The 25400-nt window shown below is 47.2% G+C and overlaps 1 protein-coding gene across 4 annotated transcripts in view; it reads left to right on the top strand.

Moving 5' to 3' along the window:
- Positions 1–25400, top strand: part of PLPP4 (phospholipid phosphatase 4) — a 147067-nt gene that overhangs the window by 53419 nt on the left and 68248 nt on the right. For all 4 annotated transcript variants that reach the window (XM_084767001.1, XM_084767002.1, XM_084767003.1 and 1 more), the window contains exon 2: positions 16860–16968. In XM_084767001.1, the coding sequence (XP_084623127.1) occupies positions 16963–16968 (6 nt within the window). In that variant the 5' untranslated portion in view covers positions 16860–16962. The remainder of the gene's footprint in view (positions 1–16859; positions 16969–25400) is intronic.

The following is a 25400-nucleotide window of genomic DNA, read 5'->3' as shown; positions in this document are numbered from 1 at the left end:
AAATCCGAGATGATCTCTCACAGAAGCCCACCTGCCTGCCCCTCAGCACAGTCCATATGAGAGCAGGTCCCCAACACAAGTGGGGGGTAGGCATCTACCTTGTGCATGGTAGGCAGCTGCTTCTGCGTTTGTTTGACATAGAGGGGTGCAGACCCAAGGTAACCAGACCAGACTCTTCAACAAAAGCCAAAAGTTCAGGTTTTCGTGTAAAAATTCCTGGTTTTTAAATATTGGTCATGAATTACATTTTTATAACACTGAGCAGCCTAAACCTAATCTAGCAGCGGGCTGCATCCAGGCTGCCAGCCAGCAGCCTCCAACTAAAACTCATGTAGCAGGGACCTGCATCATCACCGAGACAGCTGCCATGGATTCATTTCCCTGCCCACCCCCCTTTTTGCCATTTTAAAAATTCACTTTACATCCTAGTCATTGCCCCATCTCTCCTGTCCACCCAGTCCCTTCCTCCCTCCCTCTGCCCCTCCTCTATTCCTCAGAAAAGGGGAACCCCCCTTTCCATCTACCCCAGATAATCAAGTCACATCAGGACTGTATGTGTCCTTTTCCCCTGTAGCCTGGCAAGGCAGTTCTACCATGGGGCAATGATCAAAAAGCTGACGTCAGATGCATATCACAGACAGCTTCCGCTCCCCTTCCTAGAGGACCCACATGAAGCCTGGGCTTCCCATTGGCTGCATCTGTGTAGGGGGGCCTAGAACGGACTCATTTCTTAAGGCGCTGATTCAACAACTGTTTACTGAGCACCTATTATGGTTTGGGCATTGTGCTAATTAATAGTGGTGCAGCTATAGTCAGAAGCAGGAAATGGGCTAGAGAGAATCCTCCATGGTTTTCAGCACCCACACAGAGGCTCGCATCTATCTGTAGCTGCAGTTTCAAGGGATCTGATACCTTCCTTTGGCCCCTGTGGACATAAGGCATGTGTATGGTATACATACATACATGTATACATCATACATACAGGTAAACACCCATTTGGAAGTACTGTTCTTCCATGACTCTGAATCTTTGCAGCAACGACAGTGGCCTTGTGATTTCCTATCCACGTTGGGTGATTTCAAGTGAGCCGCTCAGCCTCAGCCATAGAGTCCAGTTGTGTCAACTTGTAGGCATTGCTCAGCCTTGACTTGGGCTCTGGGTCACAGACACCCAGCAGGGTGGTGTCTCCAGCTGTCCTCCATCAAGTCCTGGTCCACACACCCATGTCTCCATTTCTTGTCCCATTGAGGAGTTGAGTCTGCCTGAAGGTGGCTATAATAAACGAGTGATGCTTAATATAAGCAAAATTAATTTTTTGTGAGGGACAAGTGTGAGGTCCCTTTCCCCACCTAGAAACTACAAGTGTAGGTATTTCTCAGGTAGAGAGTTTGGTTCACAAGGCTTGCCTCCCACTTGCTTATTATCAACTGGTGTGGCCCCGCCCCACCCTCCTATGGGACTGTGGGCTGTCCTCAGGCCTGGTCCCTCTGCCCTGCGGCTATTCCTGCTGTACTATCCCGAAGACCATGCTAGGAGAACACAGCCTTAACCTCCCATGGGTGAGAGAGGTGACAAGTCATGGAGAGACACTCAGGCTGAGGACATGGTGGCATTGGGTTCAGGCACCTCGGAAAGATCTTGGTCAGGAGTATGAAGACCTACTGCCCCCTGCACCGCTGACCAGTGGTCTCAGGAGAATTCAGAGGTTATAGTGGAAGAAATGCTCAGATATGTCGCCCAGTCCGCTGGACAGAGATGGTGCACTCTGGCTGTGCTTTCATTAAAACTGGCTCAGAACCCCCTTCAAATTGAGTTTCCTCCTCACCGTGTTTCTCTGACTGCCGAGTGGAGTTCTCTTTTGCACAAAGCTCTGTCTTGCTCAGTGGCCTTTCCTGAGCTCGTGCTGTGGCCTGGACCAAGGTGTATTTGTAGAATGCCCCACTTGGTACAGGGATGGACACTTCACTGGACACTGTGGTCAGAGGGTTGTTGGAGAACAGTGACTCTTGGAAGGACGTGGACACTTTTCTCCCTTATCTGTCTCCTGCTGGCTCTTTCTCTGGTGAATTCCTGCTCTCTTGGGCATCATACACACCCAGGTGGCTCAAGCAGCCTCCATCATTGGGAAACCTGTCTGCCTCAGAGGGGAATTCCACTCTGCTCGGGTCCTGCTGGCGAGGAATCCCAGCCTGTTTCTACTGGGCTGAGGTCCAGGCTCTGAGAATCTGATTTCAGGTTTCTGAGTCTTTGTAAACCCACTGTCCTGGGTGTGCCTTAGGCCCCTGCCACTAGGTGGCTCACTTTGCCAGCCCCTCCTCACTCTGGTTGTTAGGCAACTCCTTCATGGCCTTCCACAGAGTGCTCAAGCCCTGGAGGAGACTCCTTAGCCTCACGCAGACTCCAGAGTCCAGGTATGGTGTATGTGTGTGTGTGTAGAGGCCAGAAGTCCATGTCAGGTTTCTTCCTTCCTTCCTTCCTTTCAAAGATTTATTTATTTACTATATATACAGTACTCTGCCCGTGTGTGTGCCTGCATGCTAGAAGAGGGCACCAAATCTCATTATAGATGGTTGTGAGCCATCATGCGGTTGCTGGGAATTGAACTCATGACCTTTTGAAGATCAGACAGCACTCTTAACCTTTGAGCCATCTCCCCTGTCCCATGAGGTTTTGTTTTTAGTTGTCCTCCAGATTGTTTTTTGAGACAAGGGTCTCTCATTAAACCTCAAACTCACTGATTTTGCCTAGAATGGCTGGGCAGTAAACCCCGGGAAGCCTCCTGTTTCTACCTCCCTAGCTCTGGGATTATAAGCTTGATTAACCAGGTTCATCTTTTTTTTTATTTATTTATTTATTTATTTATTTATTTATTTATTTATTTATTGTATGGGTTCTGGGAATCAAATTCAGGTCCCTATGCTTACACAGCAAGCACTGTACCTACAGAGCCACCTTCCTAGGCAGAACCTGCATTGTTTAAGGTGACTCATTTTATGCACACTCTGCATCTTTCTGGCTCCCCTGTTGCCATCTGGTTTTCTCTTCCTGCCACCTTTCCCTATTTTTTCTTCCATTTCTCTTCACAGTATCATATTATACTGAAATGCAATTGGAACTAAATGGTTCCCAAGAGTAAGCTGTTGCTTTGACATATATAAATATTTTTATAGTGCCCCAGTGGGCCTTAGCAAAAGCGTTCTATGAAACATTGTTGAACATGTCTGATGGTCACATAACTGTGACCCCAGCACTTGGAGGTAGAGACAGGAGGATCAGGGACTCAAAGCCATCCTTCATATATACCACGTTTGAGGTCATTCTTATTTTTACTTATTTTATTTTATTTTTTGGTTTTTTGAGACAGGGTTTGTCTTTGTAACATTGGCTGTCCTGGACTTGCTTTGTAGACCAGGCTGGCCTTGAACTCACAGCGATCCGCCTGCCTCTGCCTCCTGAGTGCTGGGATTAAAGATGTGCGCCATCACACCCAGCTCTTGAGGTCATCCTTGGACACACCATTCACCAAACAAAGCCCAAACAACAACAAGAAACTCATCATGGAAATTTGCCAACACCCTCTACCTGCAGCCAGCCCACTCACTTTATCTGTTTCCTTCTTCCCCCTGTCACGTGGAATCTTTTAAGGCAAATCCCAGACACGGCACCATTTTGTAGGTAAGTATTTCACTACGTAACTTTAATGAGTAAGAACTTCAAAAACAAAGCCAATTAAAACAGTCAACAAAATAACTAACCTCCCCTAGCACCAGCAGCAGCGGGGTGTTTGTAATTTGTAATTTTCCAGAACTTAGTATGGTTAATACAGTGGTTGGGTTCCTCTCCTGGGTCTTGCCGACTGGGCTAAATGTCTGTCACCCCTGCAGTGGGTGTTCTGCTTGTTTTATAGATGAGGGACATGGGTATCTGGTGAGAAGAGGTCATGAAAACCTAAGAAGACCCTCCTGTATCAGCCTTTGTAGTCTGGGCTCCTGAAGACCAGGGATGTTGTTGGGACCCATGCCAAGGATGCATTTCCCATCTTCTGTGGGGTACCCAGTGTGGAAACGTTTGCCAAGAGCTTCGTCCTGAGTGTCTGGATGTCTTGGCAGTTTGTACGGCTTCCACATACTGTGTCTGTGCAAGCTCAGCTTCGGGAGCTCATGCTTGGCCTCCCGCAAGCATACGTGAGTGTGTGTTGCGCTTTGGTCAGTTGCGACATGGTCTTGCTGCTGGCGATGAAACCCCGGGGAGAGGGGACTTGGATGGAGGAGGGTGGCGCAGCCCTGAGCGAAATCCATTCCGCCTTTCCCTGCTTCAGTTTACAGGACTCAGGGAGGATGAGCCCCTTGCCCAAAGCCCTGTCGGCAGTAAGCGGAAGGAAGGGTGTGGAGGCTCTCAGCTTCGGAGGGCGAGCTCCCGCCATCTTTCTTACAAACTCTTGTCTTCTATGCAGTCTCTCCTTCCCATTGATATTTTCTTTCGAGTCACAGACTTACTATGTAGGCTGTTCTCAAACTGAAAATCTTCCTGCCTGGCCTCTCGAGTACTGGGGTTACCGCTCTGTGCCATCGTGCCCACTACTTACCCTCCACCTCCGAGGTGCTGTTTCTAGGCTTTTCTGTGCCAGTGTTTTATCCTGAAGTACTTCAGGCACGCAGAACAATCGAAGAGTAGGATGGTCCCCGTGTGCCCCAATTAGAGTTATCAATTGTTGGTGTTTATCCCGTTCACCTCACGCCTTGGCGTTTGTTTTTCTGAGCACCTGCATGGGTAAGTAGCTGACATGGGGTGCTCCTGAGCACCCTGGAAGTTTCAACCGCTTCTATACAGGAAGCATCCTTCCACATGGCCCTACCCTCACTGCAGCGAAGGACACCTGCCCTTCCTTTCTCACTTGATGTCCAGTGCGGTCTCTCATGCGACAGTTCACCCAGTCATCCTTGAGGTTGCTGCCTACATCTTTTTAAACCTAGGACCACCCAGTCAAAGCATGCGTGTTGTATTTGTGGAGGTGGTTTGGCTTGGTTTGTGTTTTTTGGTCTTTGGTCACTGAGCTACTACTACTAGTTTGCCCCTGCTTCCTTCTCACTGTTGCTTGTCTGGTTTGGGTTTGTCCTTGTTGGGTCCAGAGTCTTGGTGAGGTTTGGGGTTCAAGTGCTTCGGGAGATTGATGGGAACACTACATGGATAACAAAATTCTTGTGACAAAATGAGTGACAAAAATCTCCTTAAGGAAGACAGGATCTCCTCTGGCTCACGGTTTGAGGGGATGCAGCCCATTGTTATGGGGGAAGATATGGAGGCAGGGGTGTAAAGCGGCGGGCCACAGCGCATGTGCAGTCAGGAAGAGGAAAGAGAGGAATGCTGCGTCTCAGTTCACTTTCTCCTCTTCCTTTTTGTTTGGCTCTGAACTCCAGACTAGGTAGGTGCTACCTATATTCAGGGTATGTCTTCTGTCTGCAGTGAAACTTCTCTGCAGCCTCCCTTAGATCCACCCAGAGTTATGGCTCCTGGTCAATTCCAAGTCCAGTCAGGTTGATAGTGAAGATGCCACATGCATGTTTCATATCACATGGGGTGGAGAGAGAACATCTCTCGGGACCACTGTCAGTGACTACAAGGAGGGAATGCACGTTAGTGAGCTTCCGGGATCTGAAGAAGGGTTGTACCAGCAGTGTCACTTCACTCACTCAGCGTGTTTCTGGTCCATTCTCTTCTGCTCCCTCCATTACCCACACCCAGGAGCTAGACAGAGAAGCAGCAGCTTCCAGGATTAGCAACACATTTGCCACTGCGCGCCCCACCCCCCCACCCCCCACCCCGCCTCCCACCCACCCACAATTACTCCAGCCCATGATGGTGTGCTTAGGAGAACACCGTAGTGGGGTGTTACTTGTACATCATCCATCCAGCATGAAGAAAGGGATTCCTGATCTAGGGATTTAGAGGGTTGAGGGAGGGAATTCTGACTACGGAGTTCGAGAGTAACCATAGGTGATGTGAAACCCTGCACCAAGTTTATGCGTCACAGATGCTCTCACCCAGGAAGAGGACAGTGCATGCTATTCACAGCCACGCAGAACAAAGGCACATGGCCTTGGGCTGGGGCACGCAGCCAAGGAGAGCTGAATATGGGCTGACAAGGAACCAGGGCTTGCTATTCGGGAAGGAGCAGGAACTGTCTGGCTCCTCACTAGGGCTTTTTTTGTGGGGGGAAGGGGAGTCCAGGGGACATGATTCCTAGAAGCAGAGACGGAGATAAGACTTGTGAGTAGCGTTTCTAAGGCCTTCTAGAGTGAGATGCTGTGCTCAGACATGGTGCTAAGTCTTGATTTTGCTTCCCACCATCCAAATGCACCACCCCAAGCTGACCCACTCCATAGGCATGCCAACCATCCGAGGTAGGTGCTACTCTTAGAATCTTTACAGATGAGGAAAACAAGGCATGAGGGACGAAAAACCCAAGACCACATGGCTGATCATTGAAGAATGGATATCTAAGCCAGCCCTTTGTCCCCAGAGTCTGTAGCCTCAGCTAAAAAGAGCAAGGGGTGGAGCGTGTGTCACTTACACCTGTGATCTCAGAAGGAAAGGAAAAGGTGACACCTGGAGCTGGTCCTTATCTGAGCTAGAGCAAAGGGGAGGGCAGTCACCTGCTGCAAGGGAAGCTGCTCTCTGAGTGACAGGCAGGAAGGCACTGGGGATGACTGCTTGTCTCCTCTTCCTAGGTCAGCGGTTCTCAACTGGTAGGCCACCTCTTTGACAAACCTCCATCTCCAAAAATATTTATACTATAATTCCTAACAAGCAAAAAATTACAGTCATGAAGGAGCAATGAAAATAATTTTATGAGCTGGGTATGGTGGCTCACGCCTGTAATACTGGAATTCCAGTGCTGACTGGAAGAGGCAGAGGCAGGTGGATCTCTGTGAGTTTGAGGCCAGCCTGGTCTACAAAGTGAGTCCACAAAAGCCAAGAAAAAAGAAAGAAAGAAAGAAAGAAAGAAAGAAAGAAAGAAAGAAAGAAAGAAAGAAAAACTAATTTACTAATTGTATGCTTGGGATCACCACAAGGGGGCTGCATTAAATGATTGCAGCACTAAGAAGGCTGAGAACCACTGTGCCAGCTCCTCCCCTGTAGTTTTAGGTCTCCCGCCCCATCATCCCCAGGCCCTGTCAGTAAACACAGAAACTGCCCTCTGCAGGAACCTGTCCTGCCAGTTACACTGAGTGAGCCTGGAGACATGAGGGAGGGAGAGAGGGAGGAATGAGACCTCTGACTTCCTTAAGCTTGCAGAATATGTCCCAAAGAATAGCAGATTCTGACAGGCTGAGCTGTGGGGACTGTCAGTGAGATGGTTCACTGGTACATCACTCACCAAACTAGCCTGATGACCTGAGAGAACCCAGTCCTGAATTGTCTCCTTGACCGCTGACCTCCGCACTCACACCATGACATCCATGTACTCATGTAATAATAATAATAATAATAATAATAATAATAATAACAACAACAACAACAACAACAACAATAATAATGCTATTAATAGTATCATTAACTCATTTTTATTTTTTTATTTTTTATTAATTTATTCTTGTTACATCTCAATGGTTATCCCATCCCTTGTATCCTCCCATTCTTCCCTCCCTCCCATTTTTCCCTTATTCCCCTCCCCTATGACTGTTCCCGAGGGGGATTACCTCCCCCTGTATATGCTCATAGGGTATCAAGTTTCTTCTTGGTAACCTGCTGTCCTTCCTCTGAGTGCATTAACTCATTTTTAAAATCTGTATGGACCTAGACAAGCATCCTATGTCTTGTGGCTTCAGTGCACTGGATTCTGAACTGCACACTGTCAGTTCCCACCTGAAGGTCTGTCTAAGGATTGCTGAAGCTACTTTGGAAAGTGCCAAGTGCTTGGCACAGGCCAGTGCCCAGCGTGATGATTGGTTCTGCTTGTGATTCTAATTGGTACCTTTGTACCTGGGGGACTCCAAGGATTCAGGCTCAAAGGAAGACCCATCTGGAGTCCGGGTACTGCTTTACCGGCTCAGTGACTACCCATCAATATGTTCTCTCCACAACCACCTCCCACGCCTTGTTCTCAGGACTAATGAAAAAAAAATCTGATAGGCCTGCCTCTTCTGCCGGCCACATTTGATGACTGTTTGTAGGGGCCCACAGGAGAGGGAGAGTCAGCGGTGCAATTAGGAAACACACCTTAGTGTTGGCTCTCACCTGCAGAGCCCTTTTTGGCTCTTTTTCCTATGGAGCTCAAGGTTTGAAAACAGCTTTCTGGCCACTCTTGGCTCATTGAATGATCAAAGTCAGGTTGTGACCACTGGTCTGTCTAAGCTCCTCCCCAGCACACAGCCCCACTGTCTGCAGAAGAACCTGGAAGGAGGGGACATGTCTCAGACCCAGGCCTCCTCCCATGGACGTCACTGCTCTTCTGGTCAAGAAGAACAGCCACCTCTCACTGGGTGACTTTTAGGGCTCCATGCCAAACCTAACATTGATTGCTGTGAATAAAATATCCACAGTGGCCCTGGAAGGTGTGGTCATCTTGAGGACTGAGAGGAGTGTGAAATCTCAGAAGAGGGTCAGTGACTTTTCTCACGCTCCCCAACAGGCAAGTGCTGAATCGGAGAGTTGGAGCAAGCCAAAAATCTGCAAGTTTGTATTTCTGCATAATTGGAGCAGTAATTGATGATGGAGAAAGGGGTGGGAGGGATGCCTTTTAAATGTGTGCTGTTTCTCTATCCCCGAGCATCCACTGTCCTTGGGAGAGGCCCATGGACAAACATATTGGAAAAGCTATGTATTTATTGGCTGTTAGGGAGATGGGGGCTTTGGCAATTTGTGTTAAAAAGAGATGTTAGTGTCCCTTTGTTGGTTCTGTTTCCACCTGTGACAAAGCTTAATCTTTCCCACATCCCTTGGCCTGGAACTTGCTAAGTTTTACCTAGTGATATTTGTTGAAATGAGCTGTTCTTCTAGTTTCCAGCCTTGGGCTGAATCTATTGTCATACTCAATGAAATATTCCTGGAGGTGCAGGGAATCACCCTGGGTCTGTGTTTTGGTGTGCGTGCATGCATGTGTGTGTGTGTGTGTGTGTGTGTGTATGTGTGTGTGTGTGTGTGTGTTGGGGTGGGAATCACTTCAGATATCCACTTACGCAGCTTTCTCAAACTAGACATTAGCTCTAATGCATAAACGGTGTTCTTAACCTTGTAACTAAAGACCTTGACCTCCTTGCTCCATTTGATTGTAGCTTGGGATCCCATAACATAGCGGTGTCACTGACGTTATAAGATACTCCCAGGCATATTGTAGACAGTGCACTGATTGAGTGCACTCAATCAATGAATGGAAAAGGTTAGAAAAACTGTCACCTATAGTGCCCTTCCTACAGAATGAGGTATGCATCAGTGAGGTGCTGACATCAAGTTAAGCTATGGAAATGGGACTAACCACCGGGAGTATGGGAGTGTGCATGTGTGTGAACACATGGTGTGTGTGTGTGTGAGCATGTGTGTGTGAGCATGTGTATGTGTGCGTGTGTGTGTATGTGTGTGTGTGTGTGCATGTGTGTGTGTGTGCGCGTGTGTGTGTGTGTTTGAGAGAGAGAGAGAGAGAGAGAGAGAGAGAGAGAGAGAGAGAGAGAGAGAGAGAGTGTGTGTGTGTACATGTGAGGTTAGTGGCACATCTTGTGCCAGTCTAGACTCTGGCCTCATCTGGGATACTCTCCCAGTGGCCAACCTGTTAATGGGCTTGAAAAGCCACAGTGGTGGTGTATATAGCCCCGTTGCTTGGTGATGGACAAATCAGGTGACTGAAGGACGAAGGCAGGGGGAGGAGCGGTTCACCCAGAGAAAAAGGTGTTTGGTTTTCGTCACTTGGCTTTGGCCTCACTCCTTCCTACTTCAGTGGTTTGCCTGTTCCTCCTTCTTTGTTGTCTTTGGCTCTTTTGTCTGTTTTCTATTCCAGTAAATTTTAGTGGATTCTCTCTGCATCCTAAAATACCGCATGCTTTTGCATGCTTCCCTCTCACCAAAATCAGCTTTGACAGATGTGCCTGCACTTGGATTTGTGCATGCTGTATACGTGTATGTGTGTGTGTGTGAGAGAGAGATGCACTTATGGGAGATTTAAACAAATACTCTGCATGAACTATGCGCGAATCGAGGAGTGAATTTCTGAGCATAAAGTTAGGGTCGTGTCTGTGAAAATACATTCTGTGTGTTTACTATGTTGTTCAAACTGTCCTGAGAAGCTGGTGGACATCATCCCCCTTTGCTGAGGGGAAAGTAAAGGCAGTGTGGACTCTGAGGCTGCTCCCTCTCAGACAGTGGGAAGTGGGAGTGTGCTCAGGATTAGCCCAACAAGCCACTTGAATTTTGACAGTTAATAATTTTCATGAAAGAAAACGATACATATACATAGTTACTTTAGCCTCTGTGACATATGTTTACCTTAGTAGCACTAGTAGGAACATTTCACTTACATGGTTCAGCCCTTCAGTTTTCAGTGAACTGAGGTTGGCTGTAGTTAACATCTTAGGCATGCTTAGACTGAGGGAGGACTTCATTATTTGAAGGTTAGGTTGATACCCGTTGCTGAAGCTGGGCTTGCTGGGGACAGTGAACCCAATGCTGCATCTTCACTTAACCACTCTCAATGTATAACATCTTTTTCCTGGAAGTGATGAGTAACTGACACCTTTTACCTGCTAGATTTCTGTGCCTCCTTCTTCTTCTTCTGTTCATTCATTGTCATCAAACTTAATGATGTTTCAGGAGCCTCACCCGAGTGTAAAGAATACCGTGGTATACAAAGAAGATCTTGGCATTGATCCATGCAGTCTGTGTGCAGAGGGCCCGTGTTTACACACATAGTTACTTCTGATCTTTCTTCAAGAAGAGCCTGGGAAATGTCCTTCAAAGTGGAGGCCACAGCCTCCATCCTTAGTCAGGTGGCTAGCCCTGTCAGAGCTTTGAGGCATTAAGATGTTGGCATCTGCGTTGTATTTATTGGAAATAAAAGTAAACTAAATAATTCTGTACACCTGCCAGGCATCAATGAGTCACCCTCATGCTCTTCATCTTTTTTTTTGCAAATGCGGCCACCGTACTGGCCTGGCATACGCTGATGCCCACAGACATTGCTAACACAGCTGGAGCCATTTTCCTTCAACTAGAATGACTCATATTGCTGAGTCTTTGAGTGTCCAGTGCTGATTTTTTATATTTTCCCCTTTGTATGACACAGGTGGGCTTTGACGTGATAGTCGAGGCTTTATGGGATGAGTGTGGTTAGACATGGCCACGCCCTCCCTCACAGCACCAGGGCAGAAGTCCAGTGGCCTCTCCTGTTCTCTCCCTCCCTGCATAGGAGGGCCTCTTTGGACACTTTTTCTTTCCTTTCTCAGAGAGGACAGAGTTCTATGGTCACTGTGGAGGACCAGCTTTCAGCCCCGGGATCCTATTGTGTTTATTTTTATGCTTAGCAGGTGCATTGGAGGGCATGCTGATTTCATAATTGAAGCGATATGAAATTTCTTCTGAATCAATCAGAGCAGCTCCTAAAGGGATACTGTCCACAGGAAAATAATAGTATAAGTAAGCCAAAGGGATGCTCAAATGGCCAGAGTTGGGAGACCCTGGCTTTTTACTGAGGACAATTCTAGTCTTCACGCACAGCACATACCGCCAGTCCCCTGGGATTTGCTAAGCGAAGGTCCAGGTTGCAGGCCTGATGTTGAGACAGACTTCCCGGGTCATGTGCCCTAAGCGTGCATCATGCCACCGCCAGGAAGGAAGCGTGCTAGACATGCCAGCTCCCAGGCATTCTTGTACCTAGATCTGGAGTCACAAGACCCTTCTGTGGTTTCTGGGTACATCAAAGTGTGAGACCCTAGCACGTGACACACTGGTGTATGTCCTTGGTGTGGAGTGAGCCCTGGTGATGTGGTAGCTAGAGGCGGTCCCTCCACAGCTCTGTACCACAGTTTCTCTGTGTGTGTGTGTGTGTGTGTGTGTGTGTGTGTGTGTGTGTGTGTGTATGTATGTATGTATGTATATGTGTGTGTGTGTGCATGCATGTGTGTGTGTGTGCATGTTATTGTATATGCAGGTACACTTTTGTGTGTGCAGATGCCAGAGGACCACTGGATCTTTCCCTGGACTTCAGTTGTTTTCAGAGGGTCATCAACCTTGGTTATTTTTCTTTCTTTATACAGAATCTGTCACTCTCCTGGAGCACACCAAGTAGGCTAAGATGGCTAGTCACTGAGCTCCAGGGGTCCCGCCTATCTCTGCCTTCCTCGGTGGTGGGGTTATGAATGCTCACTCCTACCCAGCCTGTGCCTTGCTTTTTTATGTAGGGTCTGAGGGTGGAGCTCAGATGTCCATGCTCAGGCACCTTCCTGACTGAACGACCACCCCAGCCCCAGAACAGAACAAGAGTTCCCACTTCCTTCTGAGGAGCTTCTAGAAAGATGTCTCCAGGGGTCCGTGTGCCCTCCCCTGGAAGCGCTGTTGATGTCTTCAGGGTTTGCTACCCTCTGCATGCCCTTTTCTGACCCCCATTTGCTTTATACACCCTGGGTTCCCTGAGCAGCTGCCTTCCTGTCTGGATTCTCTGAGGCAGACGCCAGTGGCTGGAGAAGGGACATCTATCTTTCTTAGTCCTATTGTTCCCAGGGGATACGATTTGCCTGATCAATGTGCTTTGGCTGCAGCTACTCAGGGTACAGTGAGGGATTGTTTGGAAGTCTCAGTATTTGGTAACATTTTAGAAAAATTGTACCTGACCTTTAGAAAGTGAAACTGTGGACTAGGGGCATAACTTGAGTAAAAACATTTGGCATGAAAACAGAAGGGCCTGAGTTCAATCCCTACTATCCTCCTAAAAAGAAGAGAGTGGCACGTTCTTGTAATCCCAGTGTCAGAGAGATACAACAGGTGGATCCCTGGGGCTAGCTGGCCAGAAAGCCTAGTGGTTAGGCTAATGGGCCAGTTCCAAGACTCATTGAGAGACCCTGTGTCAAAAAACAAGGGAGCATCATATATTAGGAACAATAGGTGAGTTAATTGACCTCTGGTCTTCACACACACACACACACACACACACACACACACACACACACACACGTGTACATGAATACCACCACAGGCCCTGTGGCCTGCTCTCTGGGGGAAGAAATGGGAGTCAAGGTTCTAGGGTCTCTAGCTGTGAAACCATTACAGTTAGTGTCACCCCATGGGTGACTGAAGCCATATTCTGCGCCCACCTGCATTTCTGTAGTCAGATCTTGCTTGCCTGTCAAGGCGGGGGTGGGGGTGGGGGGGTGGGGAGGGGAGCATGTGTTTTCTTTCCTTGAAGCTGACTTTAAGACTCACCCTAGATGTGCAAGCACTGGCTGTCTTCATTAGTCTTTTCATCGCTGTAACCGAATGCTTGACCAAAAAAAGCTGTTAAGGGATGAAGGGCCCTTTCTGGAGCATGGTTTGAGGGCACAATCCACCATGTCAGGGAAGACAGGGAAGATATGGTGGGAGCCTAAGGCTACTCACTTACATTTGGACAGATTAGGAAACTAGGGACTGGAAACAGGGTGGGTCTATAAAGGTCAAGGGACGCATTTCCTCCAGCTAGGTTCTACCTCCTGAAGGTTCTACAGCCTGCCAAAACAGCAGCACCTCCTAGGAGCCAAGTGTTCAAACACATGAGTCCTCAGCAGCATCGGGCGGGGAGCGGGGGGGTAATCGACATCCAAACTATGAAAATGGCATCATGTGACTGTCAGGGTGGGATCAGGAGAAGCCGTCTAGCTTTTGTCTGCTTCTCCCAGGATGCAGGATGGAAGTCTCAGTAACCAAGGACTGGTGGGAACAGTACTCCAATTTAGCTCCAGCCAGGCTGTGGGTGACCATCTTGGCAGGGAGCCTAATGCAGCTCCCAGAAAACCTCAGGTCCAGTCAATGTTCAAAGGTGCTGAAGGAAAGATTCTAAGTCAGGGCTCTCCAGCTGGACCCCAGGATTTCCTGAGCCACAAACTCAGGAGCAAAATCGGGTATTTTTGGATGACTTATTGTGGAGTCGCAGTAATTGGAATATTCTAGAAGTTTCAGTTACCACAAGCAGTTTTTATGGTGTGAAAGCATCTTTTAAACACGCTTTGTTGAATTTCGTTTCGTCTAAAATGCCTTTTTAAAGCACCTGGAGGCAGGAAGTAGGCTGTGACACAGTCAAAGAAAATACTAAACACTGGTGAAAGCACACACACACACACTAGAGACCTGGAGTACGGTGCTAAATGAGAAAAAGTACTAGTTTTTCTTTCTGCCCACATTTAGTTGGGCATTCTATATATTTCAAAATCTTCCTTTCCTTCTCTCAGCATTGTTTTTTTTTTCTCTCTCTCTCCCCTTCCACTTCCTTTTCCCTCTACTTCCCACTTGCCTTTTCCTTTTCTATTCCTTTCTCATATAGGCCAGGCTAGCCTTCAACTCTCTGGAACTCATCCTCCTGCCTCCACTTTTCAGAAGCTGGGCTGTATGTAGGTGTGCACCATCGGACCCAGTTCATGTGGCCCTGGAAGCATCCACCAGCTGAGCTTTATCCGCGGTCTCCATGTGTGCTCTTTCCATCCCAGTAAATATATACTAAGTTCACAGATGAGGAAACTGAGGGTTAGAGATAGTAAGGAAAGGCCCTTCCCTGCACCACATAGCCAGATCGGAACTCCAGAACTGCCAGTGAAGAAAATTAAGTCACCAAGGTTCTTGGAGTCAAGAGCGCAGGACCCTTAAGGAACTACTGGGGTCAGAGCTGGAGCATGACACCTGGAGAATGGTTTAAAATCGCATCCCCAGGCCCTATCTGTACTGTTGATACATCTGGCTAAGAAGTTTCTAGAAATCTCTCCCCCCTCCCCATCTGTGGCCTCTGATTTCCAGCTGCCCCATTGCAGCCCCACAAGGGTCAGGGTTTTACTCATTAGTGTAGAGCAGCCTCATGGGAGGGCTGTTCCAGGGAGCGGTTTTTGATGCCCAGGGAGGTAGGTGCTCAGCATACCCTTGTGTTGAAGAAAGGACAAAGGGTCCATAGCAGTGTTTTGCAGACCAGGTTCTTGATGCACTCGGGGATTGCATTCTGCAACAGACACACTCTGGGCTCAGGTTGGTGAGGGCTTGGCTGGTCTCTGTGATAATGACTATACTGGCAAATATTTGCCAGGTGACTCTATGGTCCAGGTGGAGGCGCTGTGGATGCAGGGCTAAGCAGAACTATCAAAGGCACCCCTTTCTTCTTGGCATTCCTAAGTACACAGACTCTTAGCGTTTAAAACCCTACCCACAGCTAGAGGTGAGGGTGCAGAGAAGAGAGAATGAAAGGAAAGCATGTAGAAACAGATAGAGGGAGTTGGACTTCTTTCAGATGCATGGTAGAACCGACTGAGGCTGGCCCGTTTGGTGGTACTACTGTAAAGCTGCTCAGAATTCTTGTGTGGCCACTGCTGAAAATGTCCATGAAAATACAGAGAGACCATGATCATCTGATACCCAAGTTTAGGAGACATATTGAGATATGTGAGGTCCCATCTCACAACTTGATGAGGCTCTTGGATGACTATCCCCTTCCTTTATTTTTGGACTAAGACTGGGGTACTTTCTGGATCAAGACTGAAACAGGGGTGCCTGTGGGAAGACCAAGGCTGCTAGGCACCTTAGTAAGTACCTAGAAGAGCTGCCCATGCTCCTCATCTTGGTCCACACTACCCCAAACCAGAAGTTTGGACTGGACTTTTCTCCCATCTGCCCACTTGCATGCCTTGCCAGCTGTCCTTCTTCTGGCCACTTTGCAAGCATCTCCTATTGGGGCAGTTGTACACTTTGGACCATCCTCTCCCTTTAATTTCTCTAGTCTTCTCCAAGTCCCAAGCATTTCATTGCCAGGGCCATCACTTTAGTGGCACATCCCATCCTATTAACTCAGGATCAAAATTTCTCAGCCTGGTAACGGATGACTAGAACCTCTTGATGCTCTGGCTCCTGGCCACTCATGCCTGAAAACACTGTGAATGAGGTTTAGGTGGAGGTGGGGTTTGAGATGGGGGGCAGAGGCTATTAGCTGAAATCTGAAAAGGTAAACTCATACTGTCTGTCTCTTACAGCCCCACCTTTTTCCCATTAATGATTGCTTTCAGTCATCCAACTGATGATGATAAAGCCCAGACTAGGGAGTGTGGTGGGTTCCCGTGGCAGAGAGTAAAAAGACAAAGAGGGAGGATGCCTAGAGCTAGCCCATTAGCCAGGCTCAAATAATCCCATGGCGACATCCTATGGCCTCATCCCTTCACCCTCTTTCTGCCCCCTAGTGGACGGAGTGGCAGCGGCAGCTCCTCATCTGGGCAAGGAGAGGGAGGGCAAGCCACTTCCTGTCCCCTTGCTAGGTCAAGGGAGCCTGCTGAGTCTCTACTTCTGTCTCAGACCCATTTTGTTCTCAGACACTATGCTGCCAGCCTGGCCCTGACCCTGTGTGAGCTACTGTGTGGCATTTGGCCTTTCAGCTCATGTTAAGGGACAGAGTCTTTGCAAAGCAGCTTCAACGCCATTTCCTTACCCAGGGAATTTGTCTTTGCTGCCAGGAGTGACATAGGATGCTAGAGTCTCAGTGTTGCTCTGTCATTCTCTGGTTGGAACTGGCTGAGGACTAGGGGCTGATTGTCTGTTTCTCCCCTTCCCAGAAGTCGGGAAGATTCTCCTGTGGGCATGCTGAAGTGGCTTCCCCGGGTCTGTCCACAGCCGCCTGAATACTCAGCTCTCATGTCCTTTTCTCTGTTTTGTTTCAGTTTTACAGAGTTTTTGGATCCATTCCAGAGAGTCATCCAGCCAGAAGAGATATGGCTCTATAAAAATCCTTTGGTGCAATCCGACAACATCCCAACCCGCCTCATGTTTGTAAGTACCATGGTTTGGTAGCCAATGTGTCCACTATCCAAATTATGAACCAAATGGACTTTGACCTTGGCTGCTCTAAGTGATGACAGCAGACATCTTCACATAAAGTGGGTACCAGCTCATCCAATTAAAATTTGCTTCCAGACCATGGCAGGCACCAATTGCTCAGTTGGGAAACTATGAATATCCAACACTTTGGACTTGCTTACTTGAGTTATGTTGGGTGTTTCCACATAGTGAATCCAGTGACAGGAATTCCCTGTTCTTCTCCTTTCAGAATAAGTCTGAACTTTTCCAAACTTGGGCAATGTAGGGAGCTCTGCTAACCACTTGTCTGGTGATGAGATGACCCTGTGGTAGGCTGGGGAGTGGCTCACTAGGTCAAGTACTTGCCACCCAAGTGCAAGGACTGGAGAGCAGGTCCCCTGAATTCATGGAAATGCTGAGTGGGTGTGATGACCAGCCTGTAATCCCAGCACATGGAAGGTAGAGACAAGTGACCCTCAGCAAGCACACTAGCTAGACTTGCCAAATCAGTAAGCTCTAGGCTCAAAGATAAGGCCCTCCTCAATGGAGCACCACTGGGAAAGCCATCCAATTTCAACTAGAGACCTCTATACATGCCACACATACACACATACATATGCCCACACACATACCAACAGAAATACACATGTGTACACCATATACCCAGACACATTAAAAAAAAACTTACTCCATAATAGCCTGACCACCAGATGTTATATGTGTCTCTCTCCTAGAATGAATGAGCAAACACCCAAGCAAGCAGATGGTGGGTACAGTGGGGTTATTTTTACCTCCTCTTAGCACATGGCAATTACAGCCTTTTACCTTTACCTTCCTGTGTGCCAGTGCGTATGGAAAGGCTACCTCATATAGTCCCAGGCAATGTCAGAGAGGAAGGGGTCATTACTACCCACAGGTCAGAAGTGCCTCCCAGAGATATGAGGGAACTTTCCTGAAGCCACACAGCTAGTGAGTGACAGTGTCTTCTCCGAGTAAGGAACTATGGGGCTCAGCTGTCCACCGACACTGCCTTGGATGTTCCAGAGAGTTGGGGACTCCTTAAGATGCTCCGTCACTCTTGGAGCTTTGCCAGAGAGCCATTCTATAGCAGAGGCGACCGTCATGTGCTCCTTCCACTGGGAACAATAACAGAACTTTCAGATGGGCTGCCTAGTGGCTTGAAGGTGATTTCTCTTGACCCACCATTATGTCTGTGCTTCTGGGGACTGCAGTGACTATTCCAGAACATTTACAACACACATGAGACGGAAAGAAATACCGTTATTTCACAGAGGAAAGCTTTTTTAAGTAACGGTGGTCGAAAAGATAGTCATATGGAAATGCCTGCTATACTGCATGAACATTCAGATGTTAATACAGTTGCTTTTAATAATTACTTTTCAGTTTGTAAAAAAAATAGATTTCTGTAAATCTTAGGAAAAGTGAAATATTGAGTTGGGTTGGCAATAGGGCGTAACAAATACTCATGTATTACAATAAGATCCTTTTTCAATTCTCTCCTAACTCAATAAATCCTAGATATGAAGGAACCAGTGTGTGGCTAATGACTTCGCAGCACAATTAGGGGGAAACATCTGTTTATCACTCAAACCCATTCTTCCTAGGGCTTTGCATTTCGTGCGCCATAAAATGCAATTTGGAGATGAATGTTCATACGGGACACTGAGAGAAATTTGCAGCTCTGGCCTAGATTTATGAATGGTGCATTGTTTTGAAGACTAGATACAGATGCCACAGATATTCTGGCTAGAGACACAAGTGAGATGAAACTATTTGCATATTGCCCGTGGCTGGGAGGAGATGCAAAGAGTTCATCTAGCGCCATGATTTTGGAGCATAGGAGGATATTCAGCTCCATGCACTGACTCACTCTTTAATCTTACCAAGGAACAAGTTCAGCCTTCTACTTTGTTAATAGTAGCTCATGAAGTACACGCACTTGGCCGCAAGATTCGGTGCAGTCCACAAGAGCAACCGGAGAGCAGACACTCCATTTAAAATACCAGCAACTCAAAGGTGGAAAATATGTTGTCACCACAATGAGATTTGTTCTCCTAGACTTAATTAAGAGCTTAACATGAGCAGGCATTTGTTAGCTTTGGGTCCTTGAAAGCTTTCCCAGGTCTGCAGAAGACGGTTGAGTGGAGCACACAGTCTTGCTGATATCTCACCAAGGTCAATTTCTCTTAGAAGCTCAAATTTTACTCATTTGTCTATTGTATGTGTAGGTGTATATGTCCATGCATACATGCATGCTATGGTGTGCCTGCCACTGTCAGAGAACAGCTTGTGAGAGTTGGTTCTCTCCTCAGTCTATGTGGATTCCGGTGACGGGACTCAAGAAGTGGAGGTTTGACAGAAAGTCCCTTTATCGGCTTGTCCACCTCACTGGCCTAAATGTCCTTCTTTCATGCACAAACTCTTGAGTCTTTTACACAGGTTGGGGTGTTTCCATCTAAAGGTGACTTGTCTAACTTTCTAACTAAAATGTTTTTTTTAGGGAGCCAGCATTGATCCAGATGCCCCCTTATCCAGTAATTAGTGGCCCCAAGTCAGTCATGAGTCATGAGTATGCACGTGTGTGCATGCATGTATGCCTCTGTGTTTGTGTGTAGCAAAATCCCTTGGCCAAATGTAACCAGAAAACTAGTAGCATAAAGGTTTGATGATTGAGTCAAGTGCAGGCAAAGGGAGAATGAGGAGGAGTGACATCCTCAGAGGAGCCCCTACTCGCATCTTATCTGCCTCTGGCTCTTTCAGTGCAGACCGTGGGTCTGGGTGTTGTGGGACTGTTCAATGCCAAGAGCTTGTTGTTTTTTTTTTCCATGATGAGTCTATGTTCCTGTTCACCAGAGAAACAGACCAGGGATTCTTTCAGAAAGCACTGAGTCTTGACCTAATATTTCTCCCCCAAGTAGCTAGTCACCATTTCTTGCTGAGTGTGTGGGGCTTATCAGAGCGTGGCTAAACACCTGAAGTTGGTGTAAGCCATGCCCGCTGGTTATGAATGTTGCTTAGTGATCACTCTGTTAATGGTATGTTGTACATCCAGGGCACACTTCCAAAGAACATGTTGTAGGTAGGGGAGACCATAAAGGCGCCACGTGGAGAATAAGAAGTCAGGTCAGGCATGGGCCATCCCCTCAGGGACCCTGTATAGATACTTTAATATAAAATAGGATCTGGAAAGATCAGAGAGGAGATTCACATAAACTTTTCTGAAGCTTCATCACTTTTATCATCATCATCATCATCATCATTGCTGTAAGGAGACACCATGACCGTGGTAACTCTTATAAAGGAAAACATTTCATTGGGATTGGTTTAGAGTTTCAGAGGTTTGTTCCATTATCATCATGACAGGGAGCATGGTGACATGCAGGCTGGAGGAGCCAAAAGTTCTGTATCTTGATGCACAGGGCAGTAGAAGAGACTGTGTTACATTGGCCAGACTTGCATTTATGAGACCTCAGAGCCCACCTCCACATTGACACATTTCCTCCAACAAAGCCACACCTCCTAATTGTGCTACTCCATATGAACCAAGCATTCAGTCTGTGGGAGCCACTCCTATTTAAACTACCACAATCATCACAATCATTAGCGTCAGCATCACCATCACCATCTTCACCACCACCATCATCATCACCATCTTTACCGCCGCCTTTCTCGCCATCATTATCATCACCTTCATCACCACCATTTTCGTCTCCATCATCTATTGCCATCCTCATCACTACCATCATCATGAACTATCACAGCAGCCACTGGTTCTCGAGGACAGTGCTTGTGCTAATCGCATAGCAAGGAACATCTTCTCAGAATCTCTGATGGCACCATTTTTCATCAGCTCAATAATTTTAGGATGAAAAGTGAAACACCTTTAAGAGGGTCTTACAGCTACTAGAAGCTAGCCTAAACACTCTCAGAGCACTGAGAAGCCATTATGCTGTGATGCCACCTTTCAGACTTGGGTGAGGTGGAAAGAGGGTGCCAGCATGTCACACATAGAAAATGCAGACATAAAGACTCCAAAGATGGAGAACAGGGTCATGCAGGCCCACTGAATCAGAGTTTATTTGGGAGCATCTATAGGGTGAGGGCTCAGAGGAAGCAGGGATAGAACCAGATGGTGGATGTCTTCAGATTAATGATGATTTTTATTACTTACTACCCAGGCAGTCATGAAGCAACTGCCATGAGCCAAGCCCAGGGCTAGACAGCAGGGCTACAAGGCTGACTATGACGTGGCTTCTATTCTAGTGGAGGCACAGGTACAAATGCCAGCTGGGAAGTTCAGCCTTGCTGGAAGACCTTTGATGAGCAATTCAGACTTAAATAAGGACCTGAAAGGAGACTTCTGTAGAATTTCCCCCTGCCTTTCAAGGAAATATCCACTCAAGATTCATTGCCTTTGTCTCTTCTGGTTCTGGCCAGAGCACATCTGATTTCATCTCTCAGAATCTTCCTGTCACTGTGATGACTCGCTAGGAGGCTTTCCTATTCTGGGATGCTTTTAAGAAAGACAGGAACTAGTCAGTTCGAGGAGAGGATGGAAGGAGAAGAGACAAACTCGGCTGGTGATAGACAGTTTAATTTGTAGTCTCTTCTTATGTCGTTGACAGCCCTTTCCTTGGTGACAGGTTGCCATTGTTTACCCAAAGTGGGGCCTTTGCTGGATGTCTGTGTGCTGGAGTCATCTTTAAAATCACTTTGTTGCCTACGTTTATGTAAGGGGCCAGAGCTCTAGGCACTTTGGCTCTATGTTGTAAGACACAGGAGCCTCAGTGACCTCCTCCCCAGCTAGAATCCTGACATGGGATGCTTTGGATTTGGCTTGTTGTCCAACTTCCCTGCTGTGGCCATGTCCTCCCTCTTCAGATAGGCTGCTCCAAGTCATTCCCTTTCCTAGATACATCTGGGACAGTCCAGTGCTTTCCAGCAGTCCTGAGGCAGTCCCCATTTCTAGATGGGGTAGGGGCAATGAGGACAGAAAGGTGGAAACCCACTTGGAGACAGTGGCCATACATTGCCTGGACAAGGTGCCTGGAAACTTCTGGTCATGTCTTATTTCCAGCATTCTTCCTTTGCCCAGCACCCTCTACTCAGGTCAGGTGAGTTTGTGTGGCATGCGTGTTAATCCTGTATGAGGTCCTGGTGCTCCGTGGGTATAGCTTGAGTACATGTCACATTCATTTTGGGATATGGTGAGATATCAGGTAATAGACAAGGGAATGGGGAGGATAAATATACCTCTGCTCTGTGTTGAGCTCTCTGCTTCCCAGAGATGTGGGGGATACTTTCCTGTTGCTGTGATAAATACGACAAAGAAGGCAAATCCTTATAGAAGGATTTATTTGGGCTTATGGCTGTAGAGCGATATGAGTCTATCACCATCAGAGTGGGGAAGTGTGGGAGCAGTCAGGCCTGGGGACTAGAGCTGAGTGTTTGCCTCGTAAACCACAATGAAGGAAGGAATGATGTTCAGCCTTTGAAAACTCCAAGCCCTGTCCCTCCACCCCACCCCCGCTGACGTACTTCTTCCATCACTCCTCCTAAGCCTGCCCAGATGTTGCCACCCACTGGGGACAAATGCTGGCCACTGCATAGGACAGTGGTTCTCAACCTGTGGGTCATGACCTTGGGAAAGCACATATTTATGATGGTCTTAGGAAGCCCCCACCATCAATGTATTTTTGTCACTACTTCAGAACTGTAATTTTGCCACTGAGTGGTGTCCCCATGGCTAAGGTTTCTGATGGTCAAACCCCACAGGTTGAGAACTACTTAGGTAGGACCTTTCATCCAAACCACCATACATGGCCAGGACAAAGGCATGAGACTGGTGCCTCTGGCATTGATAGGACACAGAAATGACATCCTGCAGATGCTCACAAATGCTTCTGTTCTGAGCTGGGTGCTCTGTCAGGCTGCAGCCCTTTTCTTAAGGAGCCCTTGAGGTGAAGAAACTGTGTCCCACCTCGGGGGGTGCTTAGCACTGGCTCAGTAAGCAGTTCCTATGCACAAATTTTATGGTAGTCATAAAATGACCCTAAATAGCATCTACTTAGGAAAGTTGCAGAGTGGGTACAATGAAGGCCGGTCTTGGCAGAGGCAGAGGGGAAGGAGAATAAGTAAGAACAAGAGATCTGTGTCAGGGAACAATGCTTAAAGGAAGCCCTTTGCCATCAGGTCCCCAATGACTCTCCTAGCTCTCATTCTTGGCTGTGAGCCGTATGTTTCTCACTTGACACTCTATCCTCTACTTGGGCCAAAACATCCTGCTCTAAAATCCCCTTTTACCAGCCTTTGAGGTCTCATGGGAAAGTCTTTCCCACTCGTATTTCATTTGGAGTTTTATTTCTGCTTACACATGTAGGAGCATGTTGGTTGGGGTTGTCTGTTAACATTTTCTTCTGTTCTATCTTGTTATTCTCTTAAGGTTTGGCTTGGTAGTGGTGCCCTTAAAGGTCACTCTCTGGAGAGTTGCTTTCTCCTCTTCAGGAGCATATGGTATGAACTATACATAGAGCTTTAAGGGATGGCAAACAGCTAGGCTGGTGAACTTGATGTTTGCATTTGGAGACAAAATGGGTCCTTGAGCCTCACCTGTGGTCTTGGAGGTACTCTAGACATTGGTTTTCAGCATCTGAATGTAAAGATGTGTTTCTCAATCACCAGTATCATGACTCTTTGAGATACTTGTTAAAAGAACTATCCTCAGTCTCCAGACGGGTCATACAAGTATGTCAGCAAGCCCCGCAGTTATACAGATATGAGCAGTTGCCTTCCAAATGACTTGATGAGCTGATTTTCAAATAGCCCATGTCATTCAGAACCATAGATGATAAGGGGACAACCCCAAGCCAGTTACTGTCACTCATGGTCACAAAGACATGATGACAAATAAAAAGGAAGGTTTTCTGGTGTCTCGTAAGCTATCGGTTGTAACTGGATGTTGCTACTTTGTGAATTCCTCTTTCCTCCACTCTTCTCCACCCCTACTTTCTACCCTCTCAACCCCATAACACTAGATAAGAGAGAAAAAAGGATAGAGAGAAGGGAAAGAGATCCCTGAATAAAGTCGGGGGTCAGAAAAGGGGTGACATCATCGTTAGACTACTTCCTGCTTATTAGGAGCATTGAGCTCCTTGGAGCAAGATTGATCTTCACCACCAGGATATCTAATTTCTTGTTTCTTCTGTTTGTGTGACTACTTCACAAACCTCAGCCAACAGCCCACACCACACCTCTTGGGGCCCTAGCGTTTGTATACCCTCTCAAAAGTCCCTAGAATTCCAGATGTCACACAATTGCAGAAACTATCTGCAGCTGGCAAAATCATGTTCCTGCCAGAGCACGAGGCAAATCATCATCAGCTGCTGTGAAGCATTTCCATACCCCCACACCTGGGACTAAAATGAAAACATATTCTTATAATATTTCTGTGCTTCTAAAGAAGTGAAACTTCCAAAATTTTCATTGCACTCTCTGTAGCAGAAACCAAAGAGGAGTCCCCAAACTAATGTGGCTGAAATGGGACGAGGCCACTTTGAAAGGTCATGGTGATTTGCATGACTTCCATCCATGACTTCATCACATCAGGAAGTCCCTCTGCAAAAAGTGACGTCTCATCTGAGCACAGTTAAAGAACTCCTAAGTAGGGACATAAATGGCCCATGGTCATCACCCCCTTTTTCATCACTTACTAATTTGTGTGTGCAACGTCCATCCAGATATTGTTATTCTGAGATGCTTCACAAGAGTGAAACAAATGCTTTTCCCTCTTGGTGGCAGCAGTAATTAAAACTACCTTATTAATTTTGGAAAGCAAGGTTAGAGACTCCATATTGGAGGCAGAGAACTAGCCTAAGAAGATTACCCTTGTAAACTCATAAGCTGTTTTCTTCCCCAGGCCCATCACTGAACCCGAGAAGTCATCTGAGAGCCGTCATAAGCTTTAACTACTCCTAATGCATGAACTGCCTCAGAGTTCTTTATGATGAGTCTGGTTGCATGTGGTCCCCACCAGGGTCATTCTACTGAGCATCTGTGTGAAGGAAAGGGGGCAGATGAGGCCTTAGTTACTTTCCTTGTTGCCATAACCAAATACCTGACAAGGAGCAACTGAAGGGATTTTTATCTGGGCTTACAGTTTGAGGGGACGCAGTCCATCATGGTGAGGAGTCATGTAAGTAGAAGTGGGCGGTGGATGGCCTTGTTGCATCTGAGTCCAGAAGCAGAGAAAGAGAGGAGAGGGGTGCTGGTATTCTGCCTTTCTCTTTGTCACTCTCTCGTGGACCCTCTCCACAGTTAGGTTGGGTCTTCCTACCTGAATTAACCCTATCTAGGAGCTCCCTCACAAACCTATCCAGAGGTCTGGC

The sequence above is a fragment of the Acomys minous genome (genome assembly GCF_964271855.1).
Source record: "Acomys minous genome assembly, chromosome: 2".
NCBI classification, from domain to species: domain Eukaryota; kingdom Metazoa; phylum Chordata; class Mammalia; order Rodentia; family Muridae; genus Acomys; species Acomys minous.
Note: the sequence above shows the minus strand (reverse complement) of the source record. Positions and strands in the feature narration are given on the sequence as shown.